The sequence below is a fragment of the Lynx rufus genome, unplaced genomic scaffold, assembly GCF_022079265.1.
Source record: "Lynx rufus isolate CCGP_SWC_20201006 ecotype Redwood Valley unplaced genomic scaffold, mLynRuf1.p SCAF_5, whole genome shotgun sequence".
In the NCBI taxonomy this organism is placed as follows: domain Eukaryota; kingdom Metazoa; phylum Chordata; class Mammalia; order Carnivora; family Felidae; genus Lynx; species Lynx rufus.
In genome coordinates, this window is record NW_025814867.1 from 21983644 (window position 1) to 22010237 (window position 26594).

General features: G+C 42.0%; 1 protein-coding gene across 1 annotated transcript in view; it reads right to left on the bottom strand.

Annotated features, from left to right (window-relative positions):
* KAT2B (lysine acetyltransferase 2B) overlaps positions 1-26594 on the bottom strand; it is a 105983-nt gene that overhangs the window by 54578 nt on the left and 24811 nt on the right. Inside the window, exons 2-3 of the mRNA XM_047100501.1 lie at positions 17799-17925; positions 2188-2333 (exon numbers count right to left, since the gene is read on the bottom strand). Of these exons, the coding sequence (XP_046956457.1) occupies positions 2188-2333; positions 17799-17925 (273 nt within the window). The remainder of the gene's footprint in view (positions 1-2187; positions 2334-17798; positions 17926-26594) is intronic.

Genomic DNA, 26594 nt, shown 5'->3' on the forward strand with positions numbered 1-26594 from the left:
TAAATAAATATTTTTAAAAATTAAAAAAAAAAAAGGATATCCCCAAAACCTAAAAATACAATTCTCCTATCTACCTATCTGTTTGTCTCCTATCTACCCCAACCCCCCATTAATACTCCCCCCCCCAAAAAAGACAAAAGTAAATAAATGAGAAGGGAAAATTATGTATCAAGTAAATTCACATTAAAAAGGGGAGTGTGGTGCCTGGGTGCCTCAGTTGGTTGGACATCCAACTTCAGCTCGGGTCATGATCTCGAGGTCAGTGGGTTCAGGCCCCACGTCGGGCTCTGTGCTGACGGTTCGGAGCCTGGAGCCTGCTTCTGATTCTGTGTCTCCCTCTCTCTCTGCTCCTCCCCTGCTCCCGCTCTGCCTCTCTGTCTCTCAAAAATAAATAAACGTTAAAAAAAAATTTTTTTTTTAAAGCTATGGAATTGGGCACAAAATTTGCAATGAGATTCCTAGCAGCCAAAGCAAAAGAGGGAAGCCAGTGGAAAATTTTCCTATCCTTATCATATGAAATGAAGCACGGTGCTCATTAAAAGAGGCAAACCTTGGGGCGCCTGAGTGGCTCAGTCGGTTAAGTGTCTGACTCTTGATTTCGGCTTAGGTCGTGATCTCACAGTTTGTGAGACAGAATCCCACACCTGGCTCCATGCAGAGTGCAAAGCCTGCCTGGGATTCTCCCTGATCTCTCCCTCTGCCTCTCTCTCTCTCAAAATAAATAAACAAACATTAAAAAAAAGGGGTGGGGGGGGCAAACCTTTCCTGGCTACAAGCTCCGAGTACACTGTTTTGTTTGATGTCTTTGTTTTTAAAAGAATCTTGTGGGGCGCCTGGGTGGCGCAGTCGGTTAAGCGTCCGACTTCAGCCAGGTCACGATCTCGCGGTCCGTGAGTTCGAGCCCCGCGTCGGGCTCTGGGATGATGGCTCAGAGCCTGGAGCCTGTTTCCGATTCTGTGTCTCCCTCTCTCTCTGCCCCCCCCCCCCCCCCCCGTTCATGCTCTCTCTCTATCCCAAAAATAAATAAACGTTAAAAAAAAAAAAAAAAGAATCTTGTAAGTATTAAATAATACGACATAATCAACAGTGCCTCAATAGCAAGGTGTTTTTGTTTTTAATTATTTCCTGTCAGCCCCCTTTAAAAAATGTCATTTTTGGAACTTTTTCTGTCTGTTCCCACCACTAGTTCCTCTCCCACACTGTCCATCCTGACAGCAATCAGAAACTGGGGAGACAACGGTCGCAGAGAGGGGACGGATGTGACCCAAATGCAGCTGAGGCAGAGCCACGAGGAAGCAGCTACAGGGAGTGGCAGCAGGAATCGGTGACCGGGGTCAAGGAGACACAGCGGACAGTGGCGAAGTGCCCAAATTTGGAAATTCTTGATTCCTCCCCTTGAAGTGCGAGAGTCAAGGCCCTGGTGCCACCCTCCAACCAGATCTCCTCCCACCTTCCCCTGGCTCACTGGGCTCCACCACACCGGCCTCCTTACTGTTCCCACATCACATCAGACTCACTCAGTCCACGGCCTAGACGGCGGTCCTTCTGCTGCCTGGAAAGCTCTTGCCCCCAGCCCTTTTCGGCGATGGCTCCTGTCCCCCAATTCAGGTTCCTGCTCAACTGTGGTCTCCTCAGAAAGGCTTTCTTAACTACCCTTCCTCATTATCATGTGCCCCCACCGACCACCATCCCTGCCATTCTGATTCCACTTACCCTACTTTGTTTCTCTTCACAGCACTTATCACCACCTGCAAATATATTATTTACTGGTTGATTGTCTGCCTCTTCTACTGAAATGTCAACTCCATGAGGGCAAGGACTTTGTTTTGCCCACTGATCTATCCCTCATGCCTACACGAGTGCCATGCACAGACCAGGTGTGCAATACATATCTGGATGGATGAATGGATGGGTGGATGGAAAGAAATCCATAAGCAAAAGCAAATAAAGATATTCAAATCTGCATACAAATATGAAGGCTCTCAAGGAGAGTGATGTGTTCAGCACATGGCGGGTCACTTTAGAGACTCCCTCATGGAGAAATGCATGCTTCCATAAACTCTGCGGGCGAAACATACCATGAGCTGAGAAACCTTCCCACCCCCGACCTGGGATACAGAAACGGAGCACATCTGAACAATGACAGAGAGAGAGAAGAAAAGCCTTCTTAAAAGGGTGAAACCTCACCTTAAATAGATAGAAATAAACTTGTTTGGTGTCTGCGTCTTCTTCCCTGTGGACGCAGGTAAAGAGATATTCCACATCCAACACTATTCCCAGGAGTCTGTTCATCTCTTCCTCTGACACGTTTTCCAGGTGGGAAACATGGGCAGCTGAAGACAAAAATCGAGGGAACATATGTGACACGGGAGCTGGAGACAGCAAACGTTCTTGACTTTAAAACAGAAGGGTCTCTTTCTAAATCTCCGGGGACACCAATGCATTAGGTTGCACTGTAAACAGAGGAATTTCTGAACTCCTGAAAGACCTCAGTCTTCTCTCAAAGTCAACTTAAAATTAAAAGACTGTCAACTTGCTGAGCCCTGGCCTCCCCCTCCAAGACCCAAAGTGGGCCAGCAGCTAATGTGTTCTAATAAACGTATACTTTAAGATCCAGAACTTGTCGGCACCAAAGTCTGGTCCTCATAGTGTTGAATTCTTTTTTTTTTTTTTTTTTTTTTTTAATTGAAGTAGAGCTGATGTGCAACGTTACATTAATTTCAGGCGTCCAACGTGGTGATTCGACGAGTCTATATGTTACAGTATGCTCACCAGCCGTGTAGCTATCACAAAATCACCGGCTATATTCCCTATGGTATACCTTTCGTTCCCATGACATGTTCATTCCATAACTAGAAGCCTGAGCTTCCCCCTCCCCACTTCACCCAATTTGCCCATCCACCCAACCCCTGTCCTTTGGCAACCACCGGTTTGTTCTCTGTATTTATGGGTTTGTTTCTGCTTTTTGACAGCGTTAAATTCCTATGTTTCCACATAAGAATTCCTATGTTTCCCCATGCCTGTGAATAGTTCAGTGAGCCAAGAATATCATATTAGTGTAAAAACTGAATAACGGCCCTTTCCCTCAGCCTTTCTGAGCAATGCAATGAAATCTCACTATCGTTGCAGCCAAGTCCCAAGACCTATTTGAGCTTCAGATTCAATGCCTTCCATCGTCAAGCCCCCAAATGCATTTTTCCCACCTTTGTTCTGTAAGATCTCTAGTTAGTGACCTAGCCACTGACCTTCTCTCCCATGCCCCTGTCCTCTCTTCTACCCAAATCCAGTCCATCTATCAAGGTTATTGTATTTAATCCTCAAACCATCCCATGAATAGGTTATTAGTCATCCCATCTGACAACTGGAGAAACTGAGGCTCAGAGAGAATGGATGCTGTTTCATCCAATGTCACTTAGCCAACAAGGCAGAGCCAGGGTCTAAAAGTGAAAAATGCTTGACCCAAATTCCAAATTCCCAAAAAAGCACACTTTTTGTTGATTAGCTGATTCACTTCAAGTCCTTCCTCACTTACAAAGGTTCCTCTAGGTAAACCACTCAACCCCTATCCCAGGAGCTCTCCTGGGTCAGGATCCCCTCTCTCATCTCTGCATCCCCAGCATTTATCACTATGCTTGCCACAGAATAGGCAATGGCACTTTGAGGGAAACCTCTTAGGTACAGCTCTTGGCATGCTGGCTTAAAAATGTTTAGACACAGAAGTATTTGAGATCATTTTTAAAGAGAGACTAAACTACGTAGAAGATTTCCCTTGCCTTCTTAAAAGGAGATGGAACTGGGGCATCTGGGTGGCTCAGTCGGTTGTGCATCCGACATCGGCTCAGGTCATGATCTCACAGCTCGTGAGTTGGAGCCCCGCGCAGGCTCTGTGCTGACAGCTCAGAGTCTGGAGCCTGCTTCAGATTGTGTCTCCCTCTCTCTCTGCCCCTAACCTACTCGCATTCTGTCTCTGTCTCTCTCAAAAATAAACATTAAAAAAAAAAAGAGATGGACCTAAAGATTATTGAGGAATACTTGTCAGGTGTCAGGCATGGGTGAGTCTACCCCAGAGACCATGGTGCTCTTGTCATTAATCCACGAAACTCAATCATCAGACTGGGACAGAGAACGCTGCTGGTACGCTGGGCTATCTCCTCCCCTTACCACTTCAGGTATACCTTCTGGCGTCCGATTACGGGCAGCTCCATTTCTCTACCTAAGGGCTTTTCCAGTCATTGTAATCTGGTCTGCCATCCACCTGCCCCTCAACAGCAGCCCTTAACCCAAAGCCAAGATATCCGCCTATAAATAAATACCCCAGATCCCTCATCCCTCAGGCTGAATAACGGGCTCCCAGATTTCCCACTCCCCACCCAAAATTAAGTAGCAGTTGCCCAAGGTGGGAGCTGGCTCAGTAATTCACCCTCTCTTGGCCGCTTTTTCCTCACTTCACCCTTCTACTCCCCTAGCTTCATGCCAAATAAACTACAGGCATTCAAATCCCTGTCTTAGGATCTGCTTCTGAGGGAGCTCAAACTAAAATATGCAGTCAAATGCATTTTCAGAGACTCAAGAGGATTAAATACCAAGAGGCTGAGACTTGTAAATTGTCCACAAGGAAGCCAGATTAAAGAACTCAGAATCAGAGAGGCAGAGGACACCCAACTTTCCTTCCTTTCTCACGTGGAAAAATGATGGAAAGGCAGAGTGATGGGCCCAAGGTCATGGACCATTGGTAAATCAGCGTGATGTGCACATACGTGTGCGTGGTGTGCGTGTGCATGCACATATGCACCCCATAGAACACTTTTCAAGGTAAGAGAAGAAGGAAATTTGTTTATCTGTCTGCCTTAGGCACTGTAGAATAAATCTAATGGATACATCTAAACTAGAAAATGCCAACACTGTATCATCACATTACCAAATAGAAAAAGAGTAACCAACTAAACTATTTCTCAGAACTTAAGTCACTTGTATCGTAAAAAAAATTACAAATATATATGAGTATAAATAAAACATTAATATTCAAATCTATTACTTCCTACTTGGCTATCCAACATGTGACTTCATCATTTCCTAAAAGCTACCCAAAATTAGACTTCCTTTTAGGTATAATGTTTGCCAGGTCACTTTTTTTTTTTTTAAGTCTGTGCAAAATTTTCCTTGAGGTCAGTCTGGAGCCTTTGGGACACAGGCCTCATTCTGAAGACAACTAGGTCAAAATTTTTATGTCAGTTATTTACAGAAATAATTTTACTGAAAACTGCTTTTGCCTTGTAATGTTTAATTGCTTTCCAGTGATAAGCTATGAAAGCAATCGGTTTATAACATAACATCAATTCCTTCAGATTCTCCACCATACGAAACAGTCTAATTAAGGTGCTAAGATAAGTGGGTTTAACTCAAAGAAGTACAAGCCATGATTTATTTTTAAAACCAGTGGTTCACTTTCTTTAAGCCACAAAACACTTAACCCAAATGAATTCTTCGTCTTTTTTTTTTTTTAAGTAGGCTCCGTGCCCAACCCAATGCCACTCTTGAACTAATGACCCTGACATCAAAACCTGAGCTGAGACCAAGAGTCAGATGCTTAACAGACTCAGCCACCCAGGAGCCCCAGCCCAAAGGAATTCTTAATCAGAATTAGAAAAAGTTGCTCTGATTGAAACAGAAGTTGGAGGCATCTATTATCAGAAGGCGAGCTTGGGGGCATCCCCTCCCCTTGTTGGGGCTCAAAACCACTGTTTAGAACCATCATCCAGCATATTCTGAAAAAGAGACATTAAAATGCTTAAAAAGTAAGACCCGAGGAAGTTTCTTTCCTGCTGATTCTGCCCATAATGAAATCCATGATCTCTCCTCAAAGCTCTGTGTGTAAGCCAAAGCACAAAGGACTAAGGAGCTGAAGACTGGGAGGCCTGTGGGTTAAATGGAACAGCAAGTTTTCCAGAAGGAGGGAGGGAAAGGGGAAAGGCTGTGCCCGGCAAATGGGGCTAACATTTGCAGCACAAGAGGGTCGGTATCTCTTCCTCTGAGAATAAGGGTGGGTGTGGGGTGAAACCGGCCCCCAGATTCAGGCGAGCTTCCGCACTGTCTCTCAGAGTAACCACTTTTCCCTGTCCCTACCTTGCTGGTCATTGGGATCTCAAGCCTAGAGTACCAAAATAGCCCCAGACTGTATTCTCTACTCCCAGGATACCCTTGCTAAACACTTTCTTCAAACAACCCCTTCCCTACCAAATCCAAAGACTGACTCCTTGTGGCTGCTGACCAGAAGTGGACAGGACTTACTCAGGAGCCCACAATCAACCCCAACCCATGCAAACACCCAGGTGCACTTCACTCTAACTACAAAGCTAAACTATTTACTATACTGATAATCAACTCATATTTAACTAAAAACAGTCACTCATAATTGAAAAAAACCCTTCTTTCAATTTGGAAAGCAATCTGTGCTTCAGTTTGGACGCACATTACTAAAAAATAAAAATAAAAGTAAAAATCTGTAAACTACGTTGTACAAATCTATAGCAGTTAATCTGCCACAGAACTCGTAAGGCTGAATCATTGCTATTTAAAGCTTTTGTAGGGGCCCCTGGCTGCCTCGGATGGTAAAACATGCAACTCTTGATCTCAGGGTTGCAAGTCTGAGCCCCATGTTGACTGTAGAGATTACCTAAAAATAAAATCTTCAGGGGCCCCTGGGTGGCTCAGTTGGTTAGATGTCTGACTTCAGCTCAGGTCATGATCTCGAAGCTCTGTGTATTCAAGCCCTGCATTGGGATCTGTGCTGACAGCTCAGAGCCTGGAGACTGCTTCAGATTCTGTGTCTCCCTCTCCCTCTCCCTCCCTCTCTCCCTCTCTCCCTCTCCCCTCTCTCCCTCTCTCTCTCTCTCTCTCTCTCTCTCTCTCTCTGCCCCTCCTCCACTCACACACTATCTTTCAAAAATAAATCACATTAAACAATTTTTAATAAAAAACTAAAATCTTTAAAATAAACAAATAAAGCTGTTGTATATGCTCCCTAGTTTGGCTTCCCCCACCAGGGAAGTTTGCATCAATGTAGACTCTCAACTGTGAGAGCATAATGTGCCTTCCCCCACTCCTGCCTCCAGTGAAGAATCATTCTCGGTAATTAAATTAGCCTTTTGAAAATTAATGAGTCCCCCACTGCTTTGATTTGCATTCACTGAAATGCCCTTGGAGGTGTTTGTTTTTCCGTGTTACTGGCCATTTGTATTTGTTCTTTTGAGCACTATTCATGTCCTCTGCCTGGTTTTCTTAGGATGTTGGTCTTTTTCTCATTGCCTTGAAAGAGCTTTAAGTCCTTCATGTTCATTGTAAATGCCCCCTGGATTTTGTTGCGGTTTGGGGTGGGTTGTAAAGGAATCTTAAATTTTTTATAAAGTCAAATCTATGTTAGGCCTTTCTTTAAGGCCTTGCTTGCAAAGGTCTTCCCTACATAACCAGAAGATGACAAAAATGTATTTTCTCCTAGCTCTTTTTTTTTTTTTAATTTTTTTTTTCAACGTTTTTATTTATTTTTGGGACAGAGAGAGACAGAGCATGAACGGGGGAGGGGCAGAGAGAGAGGGAGACACAGAATCGGAAACAGGCTCCAGGCTCTGAGCCATCAGCCCAGAGCCTGATGCGGGGCTCGAACTCCCGGACGGCGAGATCGTGACCTGGCTGAAGTCAGACGCTTAACCGACTGCGCCACCCAGGCGCCCCTCTCCTAGCTCTTTAACAGGTTCTTAATTTATTTTATTTTTTTATTTTAGAAAGAGAGAGCAAGCGAGAGGAGGGAAAGAGAGAGAAAGAGAGAATTTCAAGCAGGCTCCATGCCCGATCCCACCACTCTGGGATCACGACCAGAAACCAAGAGTAGGACACTAACCAACTGAACCACCAAGGCAGCCGAACAGGTTTGTTTTTAAAATATAAAACATTCCTCCACCAAAATGTCAAAGTCATAAAAGACAAAAAACAAAATAATAGAGAAAAAAAGCTGAGGAACTGTTCCTGATTAAAGGAAACTAAAGGGACCTGCTGTGAAATTGTAACTTGTAATAAAATATATATATTTAGTCTTTGTCCCCCGTCCTGGCACAGTGCTTTTTCCTCCCCACCCCCCACTGTGCTTCTAAAACCCTTGGAATTTCCTAAGTAATAAGAGCAACAATGCGAAAGGAGTATCTTTTGTTATTCATAACAAGTCCTCTGCAACCACACCTGAATTTAAGTCACTGACCTTTTAGAAAGTCCCTATGGATGGGGGGGGGGGGGCTGATTGCCAGGGGAACCAAATAAGTGACTAAGGGTTGGAATTTTCAGTCCCACCTTCTCTACCTATGATGGGGGTGGGGAGTGGTCTGGAGGCTGAATTAATCACTAGTAGCCAAAGCTTTAATCAATCGTGCCCATATAATGCAGTCTCCATAAAAACCCCAGCTGAAGGGGTTTGGAGAGCTTCAAGGCTGGTGCACAAAGGAAGGTGCTGGGAGAGTAGTGTGCTTGGAGCTTCGTGCTCCAACCTCTCTTCCAACTGGCTGTCCCTGAACTATAATCCAGTGTTTTGGTTTTTTTTTTTTAATGTTTATTTATTTATTGAAAGAGAGAGAGAGCGCGCGCCTGCACAAGCAGAAGAGGAGACAGAGAGGGACACAGAATCCCAAGCAAGCTCCACACTCAGTGCAGAGCCTGACACAGGGCTCGAACTCATGAACTGTGAGATCACGACCTGAGCCGAAATCATGAGTCGGATGCTCAACTGGGCCACCTGGGCACCCCTGAACAGCGTCCTTTTATGATAAACCAGTAATCAAAGAAGCTGTTTTCCTGAGATCTGTGAGTCACTCTAGAAAATTATCCAACCCCAGGAGGGGGGCATGGGAATTGCCAGCTTACAACCAGTTGGTCAGAAACACAAGTGAAACTGGGACTTGCCATTGGCACCTCAAGTGGGAGGAAGGAGGGGGACCGAGCCCTTAACCTGTGGGGTCTGTACTGACTATAAGGCCATTAGCGTCAGAACTGAGTTAAGAATTGCAAGACAGCCTGTAGCTGTCCACTGGAGCGCCAGAGTATTGCTGATGAGAAAAAGCCCACACATTTGGTGCCAGAAGCGTTCGGGAAGTATTGATTGTGAGCAAACTGTTTTCCTTTCACATGACAACTAAGCACACGCGTGATTCTAGACTGGGTGCTTAATGTGAAGGACAATATCAGTTGGGGTCAACTGATAAAAGTAGAATACAAACGGTAGATTAAAATATTACATTAGTGCTAAAATATACTGAAGTTGGTAACTGAACTGGGATTATGTAAAAGAACGTCCTTATTTTTAGTAAATACACATTGTAGTATTTAGGAGGAAAGGGCCATGATGTATATATATGCAACTTATTTTCATATAGTCCAGGGGGGAAAAAAATGTATATACAAATACACACAGGAGCCCCTGGGTGGCTCAATCAGTGAGGCCTCTGACTCTTGATTTCAGCTCAGGTCATGATCTCATGATTCATAAGCTCGAGCTCCAGTTGAGCTCCACCGACAGTGCAGAGCCTGCTTGGGATTCTCTCTCTACCCTTTCTCTCTGTCCCTTCCCTCATGCATGCATGCGTGCTCTCTCTCTCTCTCTCTCTCTCTCTCTCTCTCAAAAATAAATAAACTTAAAAAAATACACACAAACTCAAATATGTGAGTCTTTATGTATATTTATACATATATGAGAGCAAATAACAAAGGAAATCGGGCATAAATCTGAAGTAAATCTGAGCAAAATCTACATGGGATGTCCTTTGTTACTAGTCTAATGACTTCTCTATAGGTTTGAAATTATTTCCCAATAAACGGCTTTTTAAAAATCTTTCATCCCCACCCCCACCCCCACCCCCGCCAAAAAAAAAAAAAATCTTTCATTCACTTGGAATTTAATAATCAAATATAAAGGACCCTGTTTTCATTCCAAATAGTCTTCCAAGGACATGGCACAGAGCATAGATATAATTTTCCAAAATTGGCCAACCCTTTACTTGTGGGAAAAGCTTGCTCTTTCTGGTGGGCCAAGGTTTCCCCCGGGGTCCATCGTGTGCAGAGGACAGGGGGAAGCGGAGGGAAGGTGTGAGCCAGAAGACTGGGGGGGCAGGGTCTGCTCTCTTCGTGTCTCTCCAGGAGGATGTACCTTGGCACCTCTCAGTGCAACACCCAGGGTGCCCCAGAGAGACCTGCCAAAGGCCTGCTGCCAAGGATCACGGTGCAGCTGTTGCCTTGCTGGGAACAGGAAGCACACTGTCACCATGTGCTGTGACCCTCTCTAAGCTCTGGCTCCGTGCATCACTGGCCTGCACTTCTCTTGAGGACAGCCTGCCCGTCCTCACATGCCCTGCAGTGTGAACAGGCAGCAGCTGGGCGGGCAGCTAACATGTCTCCGCTCCCTTGGACTGGAAAGAAAGCAAACAGCACAGCACCCGTAGCGTTTGTAAGCTGTTCAAATATATTTTTTTTTGCTCATGGGAATTTGAGGTCAAAGCTAGAAGAGGTGAAACAAATTCCTTCAATGAAACCTTCTGAATTGACTAACGTCTAAAAGTTTATAATTTACGAGTGGTTTCCTCTTTTGTAATCTCAGATCTGGATGGAGAAAAAGAGAAGTTTAAGATTAAGAGCCCTTTAGATGAGTTCAATCCAATATATATAGAATATAAGACACATATGTATATGTAAGTATACTAGCAGCCACTTTTAGAAAGGTGAAATTAGGGGTGCCTGGGTGGCTCAGTTGGTTAAGCATCCGACTTCTGCTCAGGTCATGATCTCACGGTTCGTGAGTTTGAGCCCCGCGTCAGGCTCTGGGCTGATGGCTCGGAGCCTGGAGCCTGCTTCCGATTCTGTGTCTCCCTCTCTCTCTGCCCCTCCCCTGTTCAAGTTCTGTCTCTCTCTGTCTCTCAAAAATAAATAAATGTTAAAAAAATTAACAATACAAAAATAAGAGGGTGAAATTAATTTATTAATACATTTTATTTAACCCAATATGTACATTATTCAACATGCACTCAGTGTAAAAAATTATTAATATTTTGCATTCTTTTATAATACTAAGTCTTCAAAACCAGTGTGCGTTTTACACTTTCAGTGTTTTTCAATTCAAGCTAGCCACGCGTGACTAGTGGCTACTGTTTTGGACAGTGGCGGTACAGATTTTAAACTGTGAAAGCTCCCCTAAATGCTACCAGCCATTTTTTAATATTAAGGAATTCAGCGAGTGCTTATCAATGAAGGAATAAGCCCAATTATGCCCAAGGAACTGAATATATTAGGAACTAGAGAAAAAGTACTTAACCTTAGTCTACTACAGAAAGCCTACAATACACTATTATATAGTTATATATTATATAACCATTTATTATATATCTTAGATGTATAATTAAGAATAATTATAGTTATGCAAGGAACATTGCAGTACAGCTCCAAGAGGCCTTTATTCTCTCCACCAAGTTCTAGACAAGTCAAACCTTGGGGGTGAGCAGGGTTCCCCTGGAGGAGAACGAAGGAAAAGCACTGCAGGTGTTGTGAGCCTCTGCATCCACAGTAGAGGTGGGAGAAAATAGAACCTTCAGAGGGGCGCCTGGGTGGCTCAGTCAATTAAGAATCCAACTTCGGCTCAGGTCACGATCTCACAATGTGTGGGCTTGAGCCCCGCATCGGGCTCTCTGTTATCAGCATAGAGTCTGCTTCAGATCCTCTGTCCCCCACCCCTCCCCCGGCCCCTCTCTGTCCCTACCCAGCTCATGCATATGCATGTGCTCACAGGCTCTCTCTCAAAAATAAATAAGCATTAAAAAAAAAAAAAAAAAAAAAAAAAAAGACCTTCAGAGAACATGGACCAGCCTGGTAGCCAAAATGCAGCAGAGACGGGGCGGGCAGTGAAGGCTAGACACCAGAGGCCCAACAATCCTCAGCGAGAGCTGAACTTCACTCTGAGAATAATGGGAGGCTCAGAGGGGCTAAACACGAGAATGCTTAGCTCAAATTAGATCACTACTTTCTTGGGACGCTGAGTGCACATGGATGGAGCTGGGGACTCCAGGTGCTCCTGCTACAGAGAAGAAACCTGAATTCAGGGAAAGCTGGAAGGAGGCACAGGCGAGAAAAGCAACAGGAAGGACTTCATGATCCAAGGAAGGTAGGGAGAAGTAACTCACATGAAGCGAGCAGAAAAAAAATTACCAGATGTATCTATCCCCTTAACTCCTACTGTATACCAGACTCACAGCTCCTGACAACTCTGAAACCTATGTGTAAAAGACAGCATTAGAAACACAAGGGGGCCTGGCTGGCTCAGTCGGTGGGGCACGCGACTCTTGATCTAGGGGTTGTTGGTTTGAGCCCCACATTGGCTGTAGACATTACTTACAAAGAAAATCTTTACAAACAAAACAAAAGGGAGAACACCCAGCCAGAGAAACATGCTGACTTGACCCAGATGGCTGAGTCAAGTGTGCTGGGCCCCCTATTTCTATCATTTGGCATCTACACAGTACATTCGTAAATGGGAACTAGAAGTGATTAAGTGGTGGAGGTCTGTGCAGTGTGGTAAGGCTGAAGAAAATGTGTTGGGCCAATGATTTACCTGTGATTTAAATGTCTGAATTAGTCCATGAGGAAAACACTGGTAGTCCCTTCATACCTCATGCTATTCAAGAAAATAAGCTCTACTGTGATTGGTTAGTGCTAGTCTTTACTTTCCTTAGAAAGTTTCCACTATAAATAAGCAAGTAAGCAGAGGTAACCATAGTAAAAAAGAACTGTCAATTTCTACCATTGTAATGTTTAAACACGAGTGTATCTGTGTGATATATGGGTCTTTATCAGGAAAAAGTGATGGCACAGGAACAGTAACCAAAAACCTCCTACTTACAACTGCAGAAAACTATCATTAGTCAAATTTAATAATCAGTGTATCCTGGCAGAGGTCAGAACAATGAACTTCAAAATGACAACAAAAATTCCAATTGTGTTTGATCACAATGGAGCATTTCCTCCTTCCCGATCATAGAAGCAGACTGCTATTCAATCAAATAAGCAATCCCCAAATAAGGAACTTTTATTAATACTAAAATAAGGAGAAATGTTTGGGCCAATGAAGTGCTTTGTTAAATTTCTGTAATCTGAACTTGACTGTCCCAATCTCAAATGACAAATAATTTCAGACAATGGACTCGAATGTTGCCAGGCCAGCGCTATCCAAAGGAAATACAATGTGAACCACAGGTGTAATTTTAAGTCTTCCATTTGGAAGACCATTTTCCATTGGAAAAAGAAACAGGTGAAATTAATTTTAATAATATATTTTATTAACCCAATATACTTAAAATACCATTTCAACATATAATCACTATTAATGAGATAGCTCATCTTACCTTTTTTCATACTAAGCTTTCAAAATCTGGCACGTATTTTATACGTACAGCTCATCTTAATTTGGAGTAGCTATTATTTCAAGCGCTCACTAACTCAAGTAGCAAGTAGCTATAACGTTGGACAGCATGGGTCTAGACTAACCATTTTATTCTGTGGATGAAAACTCTGAATCACAAAGGGATTGGTAAAGTGCTGTGCCAGGCCTAGAATTCTGGTTTCCTAATTCACAACTGAACGTTCTTTCCACTTGGCCAGACTGTCAGTCCTATGTTTTGTACCCAGGAGACAGGGAAGAGTGTCCAATGACAGGCCAAGGACACCTGGGAGGGAAGTAACTGTCAGGAGACCACATGAAACCAGAGCTCACTGTCAAAAGAAAATGTATGGCTGAACCAAACAGTATCGGACAGCAAAGCCACAGAACAGACATCATCTCAATCGATAAGCCTGAAGGTTATGTGTTGATAAGCACGGGAATGTTACACGTTGAAACATGTGCATGATCACTGGGGACTAAATCCACCAGGCTCAGCATAGTGACTGTGGAATCAGAATGGTGTACACAAATTTAAATATATTTGAGAATTCAGGCCATCATTTCTAACAGAATTCCTTATACCCTAATCTCTACTGTTGGCATAATTTAATCTGCATAAATAGGAAAATACGTGTGGAACTTGATTTAAATACTCTGGCAAAAGAAAAAAGTGAGGGGAGAGAAAATTGGCAAATTTTAGTAATTATTAAAGCGGGTGATGAGTACAAGGCACTTATTAAACTATTCTTCCTACCTTTACATACTGTGAACTTTTCCAGAATATAAAGTGTTTTAAAAGGAGTATAAGAGAGAGAAAACATAACCTCAGAAAAAGGTTTTCTAGAGCCCTGATACTAAGACCAAAAAATAAACTGTGAGATTCTGCCAATAATTCTAAGAGCACTTGAAAATGTACAGACATTTCAATTTTAGAAAAGCACACTGGGGCGCCTGGGTGGCGCAGTCGGTTAAGCGTCCGACTTCAGCCAGGTCACGATCTCGCGGTCTGTGAGTTCGAGCCCCGCGTCAGGCTCTGGGCTGATGGCTCAGAGCCTGGAGCCTGTTTCCGATTCTGTGTCTCCCTCTCTCTCTGCCCCTCCCCCGTTCATGCTCTGTCTCTCTCTGTCCCAAAAATAAATAAACGTTGAAAAAAAAAATTTTTTTTAAAAAAAAAAGAAAAGCACACTGAAGAGAGACAGAGGTAAAAGGGGTGGGGAGGGAAAGGACAGAGACGAGGAAAAATATTTTTAAAACACCAACAACCTCAATACCCTGAGAAAATCACTGTCAGCAACTCAACATAATCCTTCCAGATCCTTTCCCGTTAGCATATGTTGAAAAAAAAATATGTCATATCTTCTAAACTGATAAAATGAGATTATACTCATGATGCCATTCTTTTTTTTTTTTTTTTTTTTAATTTTTTTTTCAACGTTTATTTATTTTTGGGACAGAGAGAGACAGAGCATGAACGGGGGAGGGGCAGAGAGAGAGGGAGACACAGAATTGGAAACATGTTCCAGGCTCTGAGCCATCAGCCCAGACCCCGACGCGGGGCTCGAACTCACGGACCGCGAGATCGTGACCTGGCTGAAGTCGGACGCTTAACCGACTGCGCCACCCAGGCGCCCCTCATGATGCCATTCTTTTTTTAAATTTTTTTTTTTTCAACGTTTATTTATTTTGGGACAGAGAGAGACAGAGCATGAACGGGGGAGGGGCAGAGAGAGAGGGAGACACAGAATCGGAAACAGGCTCCAGGCTCTGAGCCATCAGCCCAGAGCCCGACGCGGGGCTCGAACTCCCGGACCGCGAGATCGTGACCTGGCTGAAGTCGGACGCTTAACCGACTGCGCCACCCAGGCGCCCCTATGATGCCATTCTTAAGTCAGCATGCCTTCGTGGGAATGACCGCCTTCCATGCAGTTCTCGAAGGGTGCAGCGGAGGGCTGGGCACGTGACAGATGCTACACCAATCAGATCCTATCCTCCAGGGATGTAAATCCTCCTAAGCTGATACTCCCGGGGGGGCTGGGCAGATGGAGCTGAATCTCATCCAGTGGGGGTGTCCTGGACAGAAGGCCCACAGATTTCTGCAGCTGAGATCCCTGAACAAGACTAAAACTGGGTCTCCCTGTGTTTTCAGCTTCTGGAAGCTACCTTCTTATAAACACTGTTCTCTTATTTAAGCTAAGCAGAACTCCTATCTGTTGGCTGAAGTTCAAGAACTCTGGGAGTATGGTAATACTACCACTAACAGCAAGAAGAGCTAAGAGTAATGCATTAATTTGCCAGGTACTGATCTAAAATTTTTATGTTTTATCTCATTTAATCCTCACAACAATCCTATGACATCAATACTGTTACTAACTCGGTTTCAGAGCTGAGAAAATGGAGCTCCAGGTAAACTGAATAACATGTCCCACTCACAGCTACTGGTTGTAGAACCAAGATTTTATCTTGGGCTGGTGGATCCTTAATTCCTAAATTATAAAAGCTCCAGTTAAGCTACTTTATGACTTGCTTTTTTCATTAATGATATGTTAAGAATGTCTTTCCATATTGGAAAATACATCATTTTTAATAGCCATATTGAATTTTATAATATAGATTGTCATAATTCAAGCAATTATCTCCTACTCTGGGATACTTAGGTTGTTTCTAGTCTTTTAATATCATGAATAAAGCTGTAATAGTGTTCTTTTAGTTTTGAGGACACATCTTGATTTACAAATAGGTTAAACTTTTCCCCCTATTCTTGATTGTGTATCAAATAAGCGTATTTGTTTCCAAAGCTAGTTGAGAAATATAAAAGGGAACAAAGTTAGCTTTTCTTTGTAAAAGGCCATTTCTGCCTTTGGGCATTCATGTGTATTTACAAGCTCAGAATGGAGACAATCTGCTCAGCTAAGAAAGAAGGCTCTGTTTTTAAATGTTAATTGATGTAAGATAATTGGATTTCCCAATCAATACCAAATACAGTTCAAGCACAGTGCTTAAGAAGTTCCTGAGCCAGCCTTTTATTGCATCATATTTCCTGAGGCAAATTCTAAAGGGCACTCGCTCTGGGATCAATTGTGGAAAAGGTAAGTTATAAGCAAAGGTGTTTCTGTAACTCTTGGAATCCATCCTTTGCACTGGTTTTTTCAAAAATCAGAACTTACATTATTTCAGACACCAGTTATACAATGATGTAATTATGTGTTTATGGTATGTTTCTTTCTTTTGTGAGATCAATGTTCTCTATTTCCTTTCTCAGAAGGTTACTTCAGTGCAGTAACTTCCTGGGAGGATCACATTATCTACTTTTCTGCTCTGTAAGGATTGAAATACTCTGCAGCTGAGTACAAAATAAAACTTCAGCCTCGGCCTGACATCACGCTACCTTGAAGGCTGATGCTGCACCGTTTCATATCACCAGGAAGCTCGAAAGAAAGATGACGTCAAAAAGAAGCCACCTACTTGCAAACGGTCAGGGGGAAAAAAACCGCTTCAGTGACCAGGCTCTGCCCAGAAGAACCCTGGACAGTAAACTGAACATGCAAGACGTTCTCTGGGAGACTGGATAACCAAAGGGGGAAAAGTAAGTATAATATTCCAAGATGGTCCTTTATGAACTAGAATTTTAATATCTAGGGAAAACTACCCGTTAACTTTTATCTACCCAAACCAAATACAATTTTTAAAATTTTATCTTAAAACGAGTATCAAGACAAGAACATATTAGCACAGTCCAGTTGAGTAACTCTGGCAGAGCCTATCTTTCCAAACTGACAATGATTATCTTGCCGGGGATAGATAAGAAAGTTGAAAGGGAGAACACAAGTAAACATTCACCAAACACAACCCCAGTGAAGAAAGAGCTACCAGATGCAAGAAAATAAACAATATAAAGATAAAATGAAGCACTTCCAGCAAGTTCAAGGAATCAGAAAATAAAATAATAAAAATAATAATAACAGTAACGATTAGACAAAGACCCAGTTGGTTGAGGCTTAGATCCTGGAGATCAAAGACCTTCAGGCTCCCATCAGAATGAATGAGGACACATTACACTCTATTCTAAGCCGCTCAATGGCCATGGTCCATCTTATCCAGCAATCCCCCAGTGGAATCCAGCTCTTAGGGAAGGGGGGAGAGATGGATAAGGACTCAGTGCAAACAGTGCAGAGCTTGTCTCACATTAAGCAAATTCATGAGACTAAATAGACTCTTTTGTTACTGCCTCAAAAAAGAGGTAAATAGCATGCGAGTTTGGTTAACCCACGGAATTCAGTAAGTTAGAACTTTCAGGCAACGAGGACATCGTTCACGTTCCCTTGAAGACTTAGGAACTCACCTAGGGCATGGCTACAACTCCGGCAGGATTCTGTTAGACTGACAATTATTTGCTGCAGATCAGCTCTGGGGGGAGTAGGAGAAGGGTTGGGGTTTTTCCAGCCATTACATTTACAAGACTCCTCGGCCTAAAAAAGGAATAGAGAAAATCATGTAACAAGCAGCAATGGACTCAACATTTTACGTGAGATCAATACACACTAGTTACAGGACAGCTATCCTCCCCGCTCCTGACTTTGTAACTTTCGACATATGCACAAGAAACAAAAACAGAGAAAAAGGCAAAGGGAGTGTTTGATCCAGGCATTTTGTGTTTTCGTAGTTTTTTTGTTTGTTTCTTTTCTGCTGGCTGGAATGTGAGTGCTGCAGCTCAGACAGCAGACCCATACACTTTGGTACCATTGCCCCAAGCAAATGTCCATGGAGTGGTCAGTTCCTAGGGAATCCATGCAGAAAGCTTCCCGAGGCAACAAGCCAGATTCCTGAGGTACCTGAAACACAGCCGGGGCCTTGGCCATGATTGAGCCTTGCAGGTTCGAAGCCCCCCGCTGCAACTCTGTCCCAAGGACCAGAAAGGAAACCCGCGAAACTGAGGAAGTTAGCAATCTTAAGGACTTGAGGAGGGACACGCCCAGGGGAAGCCACATTTGCTGGCTTCCAAGTCCTTCCAAGTAGGCTCCAGCTTTAGAAAGAGAGAGGGTCTCACCGTGCAGTCTGGGATTTCTACCTGTGATATTTCTGAGGTTTCCTGAACTGCAACACTATTATTTATTATTTTGGCAACACTTACTAGATATCTTCCATACTCTCCACATTCCCCTACCTTCTTTGAGAACAGTGAATACAATCTAGCCTTTTTATAGTGACTTGGGTTATAAAATGTAGGACGAGGGATAGAAAGATATCAACTATTTTCAAATGTAAAAATAGCATGAAACATAGCTGGCTGATTGCGGGTGAGAGCCTTCTATGTACACTGTCCAATATGTAACCACTAGCCACATGTGACTGTTGAGCACTTGAAATGTAGCTAGTCCAAACTGAAATGTGCTGCAGATTTACATACCAGATTTAAAACACTAATGCAAAAATAAAATATCGCATTATTAATGTTCACACTGGTTACATGTTGAAACATTAATATTTTAGGTGCATGGAGTTAAATAAAAGATATTAAAATTCATTTGACCTGTTTCTTTTTACTTTTTTAATGTGGCTACCGGAACATTTAAAATTACATGTGTGGTTCACATTCTACTTCTTTGGGTAGCACTGGTCTACAAAACATCGCATAAATTTTTGTGCTCAGGCTTTGTGTTCGATCTTTGATCAGAGATTTTTTTCTTCCCGCTTCCCACCACCTCCCACCCGCCAGCCCACAAACCCCATAGCAGATAGCTGAAGTTAGTAGAAGTCTAATTTGTAGAAAATTGGAGAAAGGCTGCTACCTTAACCTCACACAGAAAATTCTCCAAGACAGGGACAGTTTCTGAAGTGTGTGCACATATAGGAGAATAAGAAATGAAAGAATACATAACTGGCAAGGCAAGAAGGGCCAAGGTGAAAGAAGGAAAACGTGTTTCTACAGATAAGACCCTATGCTTTTGAAGATAAGTCCTTTGCAATGGGCCCTGCGAATGTTGGCAAGCCCAGCCTGACTGCTTCCCACATTTTATCACATTTTATCATCCATGAGGATGGAGAAGGCAAGACCAAAAACAGCAGCTTAACAGCACAACCCTCAATGAGTAGTAGCTCAAGCAACCCTCTTATGTTTGGCCAGGCATCAGGAAGGATCTGACTATCAAACCCTACTCTTCACTTACTAAGCTGAACTGGGCCGTGAAATTCCCTATAATGAGCCAGCCACTTCTTCAGAGACTGGAAAGGTCTCAAAGAGCCATGTTTTTGAGAAGGACTCTCATGACAACTTCCACCCAAGAAAGCATCCCTTATAATCTTTGTAGGGATGGAGGAAAACACCCCCATTGTGGACCATTCCTCTCCTAGCAGTGGAATAGCTACCCAAGGGACTCCCACGGCCTCTGGCTTCTCTGAGCAGCTGCCCTTTCCAAAAAAAAAAAAAACTCTTGGTAGAAAAAGAAAAATGATGACAATAGTAGTCCCAACAAATCGATTAAATACAGCAGGACAAATCTAAAAGGAAAAATAGCAATGGCCCAAAGCCTTTCAGTTTGTAGAACTAAATTCCAAGCCAAAGAACTACTATGCATATTGAGTCATTCATTGAACAGTATGTATTGAGGGCCTACTCTGTGCCAAGTACTTCTGCTAAGTATGGAAGGAAAGAACTAAAGATCCTGCCCTCATGGTGATGACGGATGGAGCAAACAGGCAACACAAATTAACGAAGTATATAGTATATTAGAAAGTGACAGTGCTATGGAAGGAAAGATGAAGAGATGGGAGAGGGGGTGGGGGAAAGGATAGGATAGAATCTGCAATTTTAAGTAGCCTTTTTGAGAAAGGAGCAATAAAGCAAAGACTTGAAGGAGCAGAGGGAGGCGACCATTAGATGTCTGGTGGAAGAATATCCCAGACAGAGGAAATAAAGCAAAGTCAAGAGTGGCTGGCTTGATCAACAAAAAGCAAAGACCAGCATGGCTAGAGCACAGTGAGCAAAGGAAAGAGCTGAGCTGGAAGTAGGAGGAATCCTGCAAAGCCTCAGAGGCAGTAAGAAGGACTTCAGCTTGGTTACTTGACCTGTCATGTCTCCCTCTCCAACAGGATCCTCTGGGCTTGAAACAGGGATAGGGACAGAACACAAGGACATGAGGCAAGATGTCTCCAAACTCATTTGTTTCTTTCATTTTTTCCTTTCCTCATTTGTGTAAAGCCTTCCCACTTTCTCTTTTCCTTTAGCATCACTCATAGAGGCATCCATTTTTCTGTCACTAGCTTATGTGAGCAAATAATCCAATTTCCTTTCACTTTTAACTTCCAATCCAGGATCAACTATGCATTATTCTATTACACAGGGAAGCACAATAACTATTCATACATTCCAGAATTTATAAATCTCTTTGCTTATCTAGATAGAAAGGAACTCTACTCTAATACCTTAACCAAGGCCCAGCCACAGAACAAAGGATTCTTCTGAAACTACCAAAAGATGCCAAGTTGTCTAGTTAAGAGTTTCATCACTTAGCCTTTCTGGCAGTGACGACCTGCCCACAAGAACATGCCCCTCGCGAAGGACCTCCTGCACCCATCCCTGGAAGAGCAGGAGAGGAAACACAAGAAGAAGCGCCTGGTACAGAGCCCCAACTCCTACTTCATGGGCGTGAAGTGCCCGGGGTGCTACAAAATCACCACCGTGTTCAGCCATGCACAGACAGTGGTGCTGTGTGTGGGCTGCTCCACCATTCTGTGCCAGCTGACAGAAGGAAAAGCAAGGAAGCAGCACTAAGTGCACCCTGAGTCAACGTGAGTGGGGAACTATCCCAAAAAACAGATTTTGCATATGTTCAAAAAAAAAAAAAAAAGAGTTTCATCACTTACTCAGGCCCAAGATTAACTTTAGGCTAGAGATCAGGTGGGTAATAACAAGTTCAAAACCCCAAGGAATTATGTAATCTGGGATTCTGTCCTCATTCACTTTAGCTTTTGACAAACGATGGATTTTGCATCTGGGCACATTAGCAACGACAGCCTACATCTCCTTCTTTGGCAGGTTGTCTATGGGAAGGCAGGAAAACTAGTAGGAACTCTGCATGGACCAGAGTAAGACTAACCACTGCCAGCAGTTGTAACTCCAGATTCTCAGAGAGACAGTGACCCAGTGAGACATGAATTTCCTTCATTATGAGGAAGCCTGAGAAGCCAACTTGCTCTGAACTGATCCAAAAGTATTTCTAGCCTATGTACTTCACCTCTACAAGAGGCATCAGCCTTGACAAAACACTACTCCGCAGTTCAAAGGTATGAGTCTACAGGTAAATCTCTCCATACTGTGCTTGGGGCTGAAATCCATGGGATCACGCCGTAGCTAAGGCAGTGTTGGGAATGGATTATCTCAGAAGACAATGCTAAACGGGGAATGTTTTCTCTGTATTTGGACGGTGGGTGGGAAGAATGCAGAGGGAAAAGAATAGACAGAATGTGAACCTTTCCTACTGACTCATGCACTGGCTACGTATTCATTCTTCAAACACTGAGCACTACTACATATCAATCATAGGACCAGATACAGAAGACACACAAGAAATTTCTCCAGAAATAGAAACCTACCCCAGTGGTTCTCAATGTTAGAGGCACACTGGAATTACTGGAGAGCTCTGCTAAGCCTAATACCACACCTGGCCCTAGATCAATTAAATCAGGATATCTGGGTATAGATACCAGACATCAGTATTTTTTTAAGCTAGTGATTCCAATGTGTAGACAAACTTGGGCATCTCTGATCTAAAAGGAAGAGTTACTAGTAATGGATCCATTAAAAACACACACACTGGGGTGCCTGGATGGCTCAGTCGGTTAAGCGTCCAACTTTGGCTCAGTTCATGATCTCATGGTTCGTGAGTTCGAGCCCCACACTGGGCTCTGTGCTGACAGCTCAGAGCCCGGAGCCTGCTTCAGATTCTGTGTTTCCCTTTTGCTCTGACCCTCCTCTGCTCACACTCAGTCACTCTCTCTCTCTCTCTCTCTCTCTCTCAAAAATAAACGTTAAAAAAAATAAAACACACATGCATACTAATAGGCCATGTCAGGAAGATCTATACAGACAAGGGGCTTTTCAAGTGGGAGGAGAGGAGGGGAACAAGAGTTCATTTTAGAAGGGAAACAGCAGATGTGTGCTTTGGAACATACTTCTTACCCATCGCTTCATGTATACCTAAATATGTAGGTGCCTGCTTTCTCCATAACATTTCTATGTAATTAGAGACCAGTGGTACTCTCCTGAGGCTGGGTGACAGAGAAGAAAAGAGGGTGGTTAATGTCTTTGTGTCAGAATTTTCTAGGATTTTTATGAAGGGATAAATGAATATGTATAGTTTAAAATTCTAAAATTATCACTATAAACAAATACATTATAAAATTACTACTTTTGGGGGGGGGCTATCATTTATAGATCTCTGCCTGAACCTTGCCTTTTTTAGTCATGATATTTATCTTAAAAATTCAGCCTAGGGGCACCTGGGTGGCTCAGTCGGTTAAGCATCCAACTTCGGCTCAGGTCATGATCTCGTGGTTTGTGAGTTCGAGCCCCACACTGGGCTCTGTGCTGACAGCTCAGAGCCTGGAGCCTGCTTCAGGTTCTGTGTCTCCCTCTCTCTCTGCTCCTCCCCCACTCATGCTCTCTCTCTTTCAAAAATAAATAAACATTAAAAAAGAACTTTTTTAATAAAAATAAATAAATAAATATTCAGTCTAAATTAAAAAACAAAGGTTGAGAATCATCGGCCTAGAATAGATAAGACTTTGGGACTGAATCAAATAGGTGATGCATACCTATTCCTCCTGAAGCTCTGCTCAGGAAATACATTCTCAGATATTTTCCCAGATAGCTGTATGGAAAGAGACGAGATCTTCTTGCAGCAAAATCTAAGAACTAGAACATTCTTTCAGACCTTCCTGAACAGCCTTCCTCAGACTCTGAAGAAGCAAAGAGGCCAGAGATAGAAAAAAGGGGCCAGGTTACAGGAAAGACAGGAGTTTGAGGCTATCCACCGTCATAAAAAAAAGACTGGCAGGAAACTCAGAAAGAGTTCTTTCTGAGCACTCCTGCAAGGGCTCTTTCCCTTTCTCCACTACCCCTCAACACCCTGCTCTCAACCCAATCATAGCAGCAACAGAAGGAATGGAGGCAAACTCAAGGTCAGCAAAATGTTTCAGCTTAGGTTGCAGTTGGTAGAAAGACCACAAGTGACAGTATACAGCATCAATGCCATAGTCAAGAGGAAAGGACTTGCAATTAAAGAAATACAATTTCAAATCTTAACTCCAACACTTACTATGTGAACCTAGGGTGAATCACTTAACCTCTCCAAGCTTCCTAATCTATAAAGTGGGTTTTAAAGTACCTATCTCACAAGACTGTTGGAGGTATTAAGCAATTAATGTGGGTAGATGCTGAATAAATGGAAATTGTAACAAAGATTACAAAGAAATTGTAACAAAATGGCACTGATAATGATAATATGCTAGGAGTATTCTGTTAGGTGAAAGGTGAGCAAGGAACAAGGGCTCTATAAATCATGAGGAACTATGACAGTTAATACTTTTTAAAAATTTTTTTAAATGTTTTATTTATTATTGAGAGAGAGAGAGAATGAGCAGGGGAGGGGCAGAGAGAGAGGGAGACAGAATCTGAAGCAGGTTCCAGGCTCTGAGCTGTCAGCACAGCCCAACGCGGGGCTCAAATTCGTGAACTGAGAGATCATGACCTGAGTCCAAGTCAGGCGCTTACCCGACTGAGCCACCCAGGCGCCTCGACAGTTAATACTTTAAAGCAAAGACTTGAAGAGGATGCAACCAATGGAAGTAGTTTGAGGACACTGGCCTCCATCACTATGAAAGAGGTTACAGATCTTACTGAATAAAAGACTGAGCAGCTTGTAAGTTATGTAAAAAATTATTTTCCTCAAAGAATAAATCAACTCCATGTCCACTATAGGCGAGAACAGTGGGAAGTCACTCAACGGCTCACTGGTGATCTCGGTGGACATTTTTATAAAAAGCAGAGGTGAAGAGAAAATGATGGCCGGGTTACATATACACAATCACCCAGTAAGTATATATCAAAATCCATGGGATATGGTCAAGGCAACATTTAAAGGAAAACATATACCCTTAAATGCATATACGGGAAAAACATGAAGACTGAAAATAAGTAAACTATTCATTCAACTCAATGATCTAGAAAAAGAGTAACAAAATAAACTCAAGAAAAATTGACAAAAGGAACTTACATAAAAAATTTTTCAGGAAATCAATAACAAAGAAAATCATATACCTAACCAATATAATAAATGGTTGATTTTTTAAAAGACATTAAAAGAAACAAACTCTTGACAATTCTAATGAAGGCAAGAAAAAAAGAACAATGAGGAAGGAAATACAACTACAGATTTATTTTACAACTATAGATAAGTACTCTGTAGAACTTTATACCACTAAACGTGAAAAACTAGATGAATCAAGTGACTTTCTAGGAAAATATAAATTATCAAACCTGACTTAATAAGTAGTAAAGTTTTCTAACAACCCTAGAAGAAAACGAAAAGGTAGTCAAAGAGCTAAAAAAAGGCTCCAGGATCAGATGGTTTTATAGGTAAATTCCAGTTAATTCTCAAGAACTATCCAAAATAAATATAATGTGAACCACACATAAAACTTTTAATTTTCTAGTAGCCACATTTTAAAAAGTAAAAAAAAAAAAAAAGTAAAATTAATTTAAATAAACTTATTTAATATCGTATGTCCAAAATATTACCGTTTCAACATGTAATCAGTATAAAAACACTATTAATATGACATTAATATATGATAGTGCATTTCCATTCAGACCAGCCACATTTCAGGTGCTCAACTGTCATTTGTGGCTGGTGGCTACCATACTGGACTCAGGAGAGATTAGTCCTTTGTATTGTAAACTGTTTCAGAGCATTAGAAAAACACGCACACTCACATGTCACTCTCCGAATCCAGTATAACCCTGCCACAAAAACAGAATACAGACAGCAAAACACACTGAAAAAATCACTAGCCCAATCTCACAAAAAAATGTTTAAAGAAAATGGAAATAAAATATTTGTAAATTAAATCCAACAGTACAATTAAAATCATGCATTTTGACCGACACCTAAGAACTAAGCAAAGTTTATCACAAGAACGCAAAGATAATCAATCACTGCAAACAAATTACATTAACAAATTAAGAAAAAATAATTACAATTGATGCCAAGGAAGCTTTTCATAAAATTCTATATCAATTTCTGATTTTAAAAAATTGCCAACTTGCCATAGAAGAAAATTCTTTTAACTCAAAAACATTATATTAAATAAAGAGATACATTATTCCTATTAAAGTTACCATAACATGGAAGCCCTCAACACATCCACTGTTCAACACTGTCCTGGAAGTAGATAAAGACTATAAAAATTGGTAGGCAATTCTTAGAGATTATCAAAACTTATACAGAAATCAGTAAATTGACTAAAGTATAAGATCAACATATAAAAGTCAGAATCTTTTCTCTATGTCAGCAAGAACCACTTAGAAAATGTAATAGGGGAAAAAAAAGATCCTAATAGCAAACACCATCAAATACTTAGGAATAAATCTTCAAGGAGATGAGTAAGATCTGTATACAGAAAACTATAACTTTCTACTAAAGACTGGATAAATTTCTGTATTGAAATGAAGAAATATGCATTGTTCATGACAGGATGTAAACGTATTAATTTTACAATTTACAATATGGTAAATCTGTAAAGATAGCAATTCTCCTCAAACGTGTAAGTTCCATAAACCAGATCAGTTGAAAGAATATACACTTATGACATATATAACAAAGTATTAATATTCAGAATTTATAAAGATCATCTATAAAACAAGAAGTAAAAAGCACAGTCTGACAGGGAAAAATTTGCAAATCCAGATGATTCCAAGAAAAACGGATGCTAATGTTAAATAAACCTATACAAAATGGTCAAAATAACTAGTAATGTAGAAATGAAAAAGTAAAAGCCCTGTGAGGTATTTCCTCATACTAATTAAGTTGGCAAAAATACAGAAAAAGTTGACATTGATATCTAAGGTTGACCAAGATGT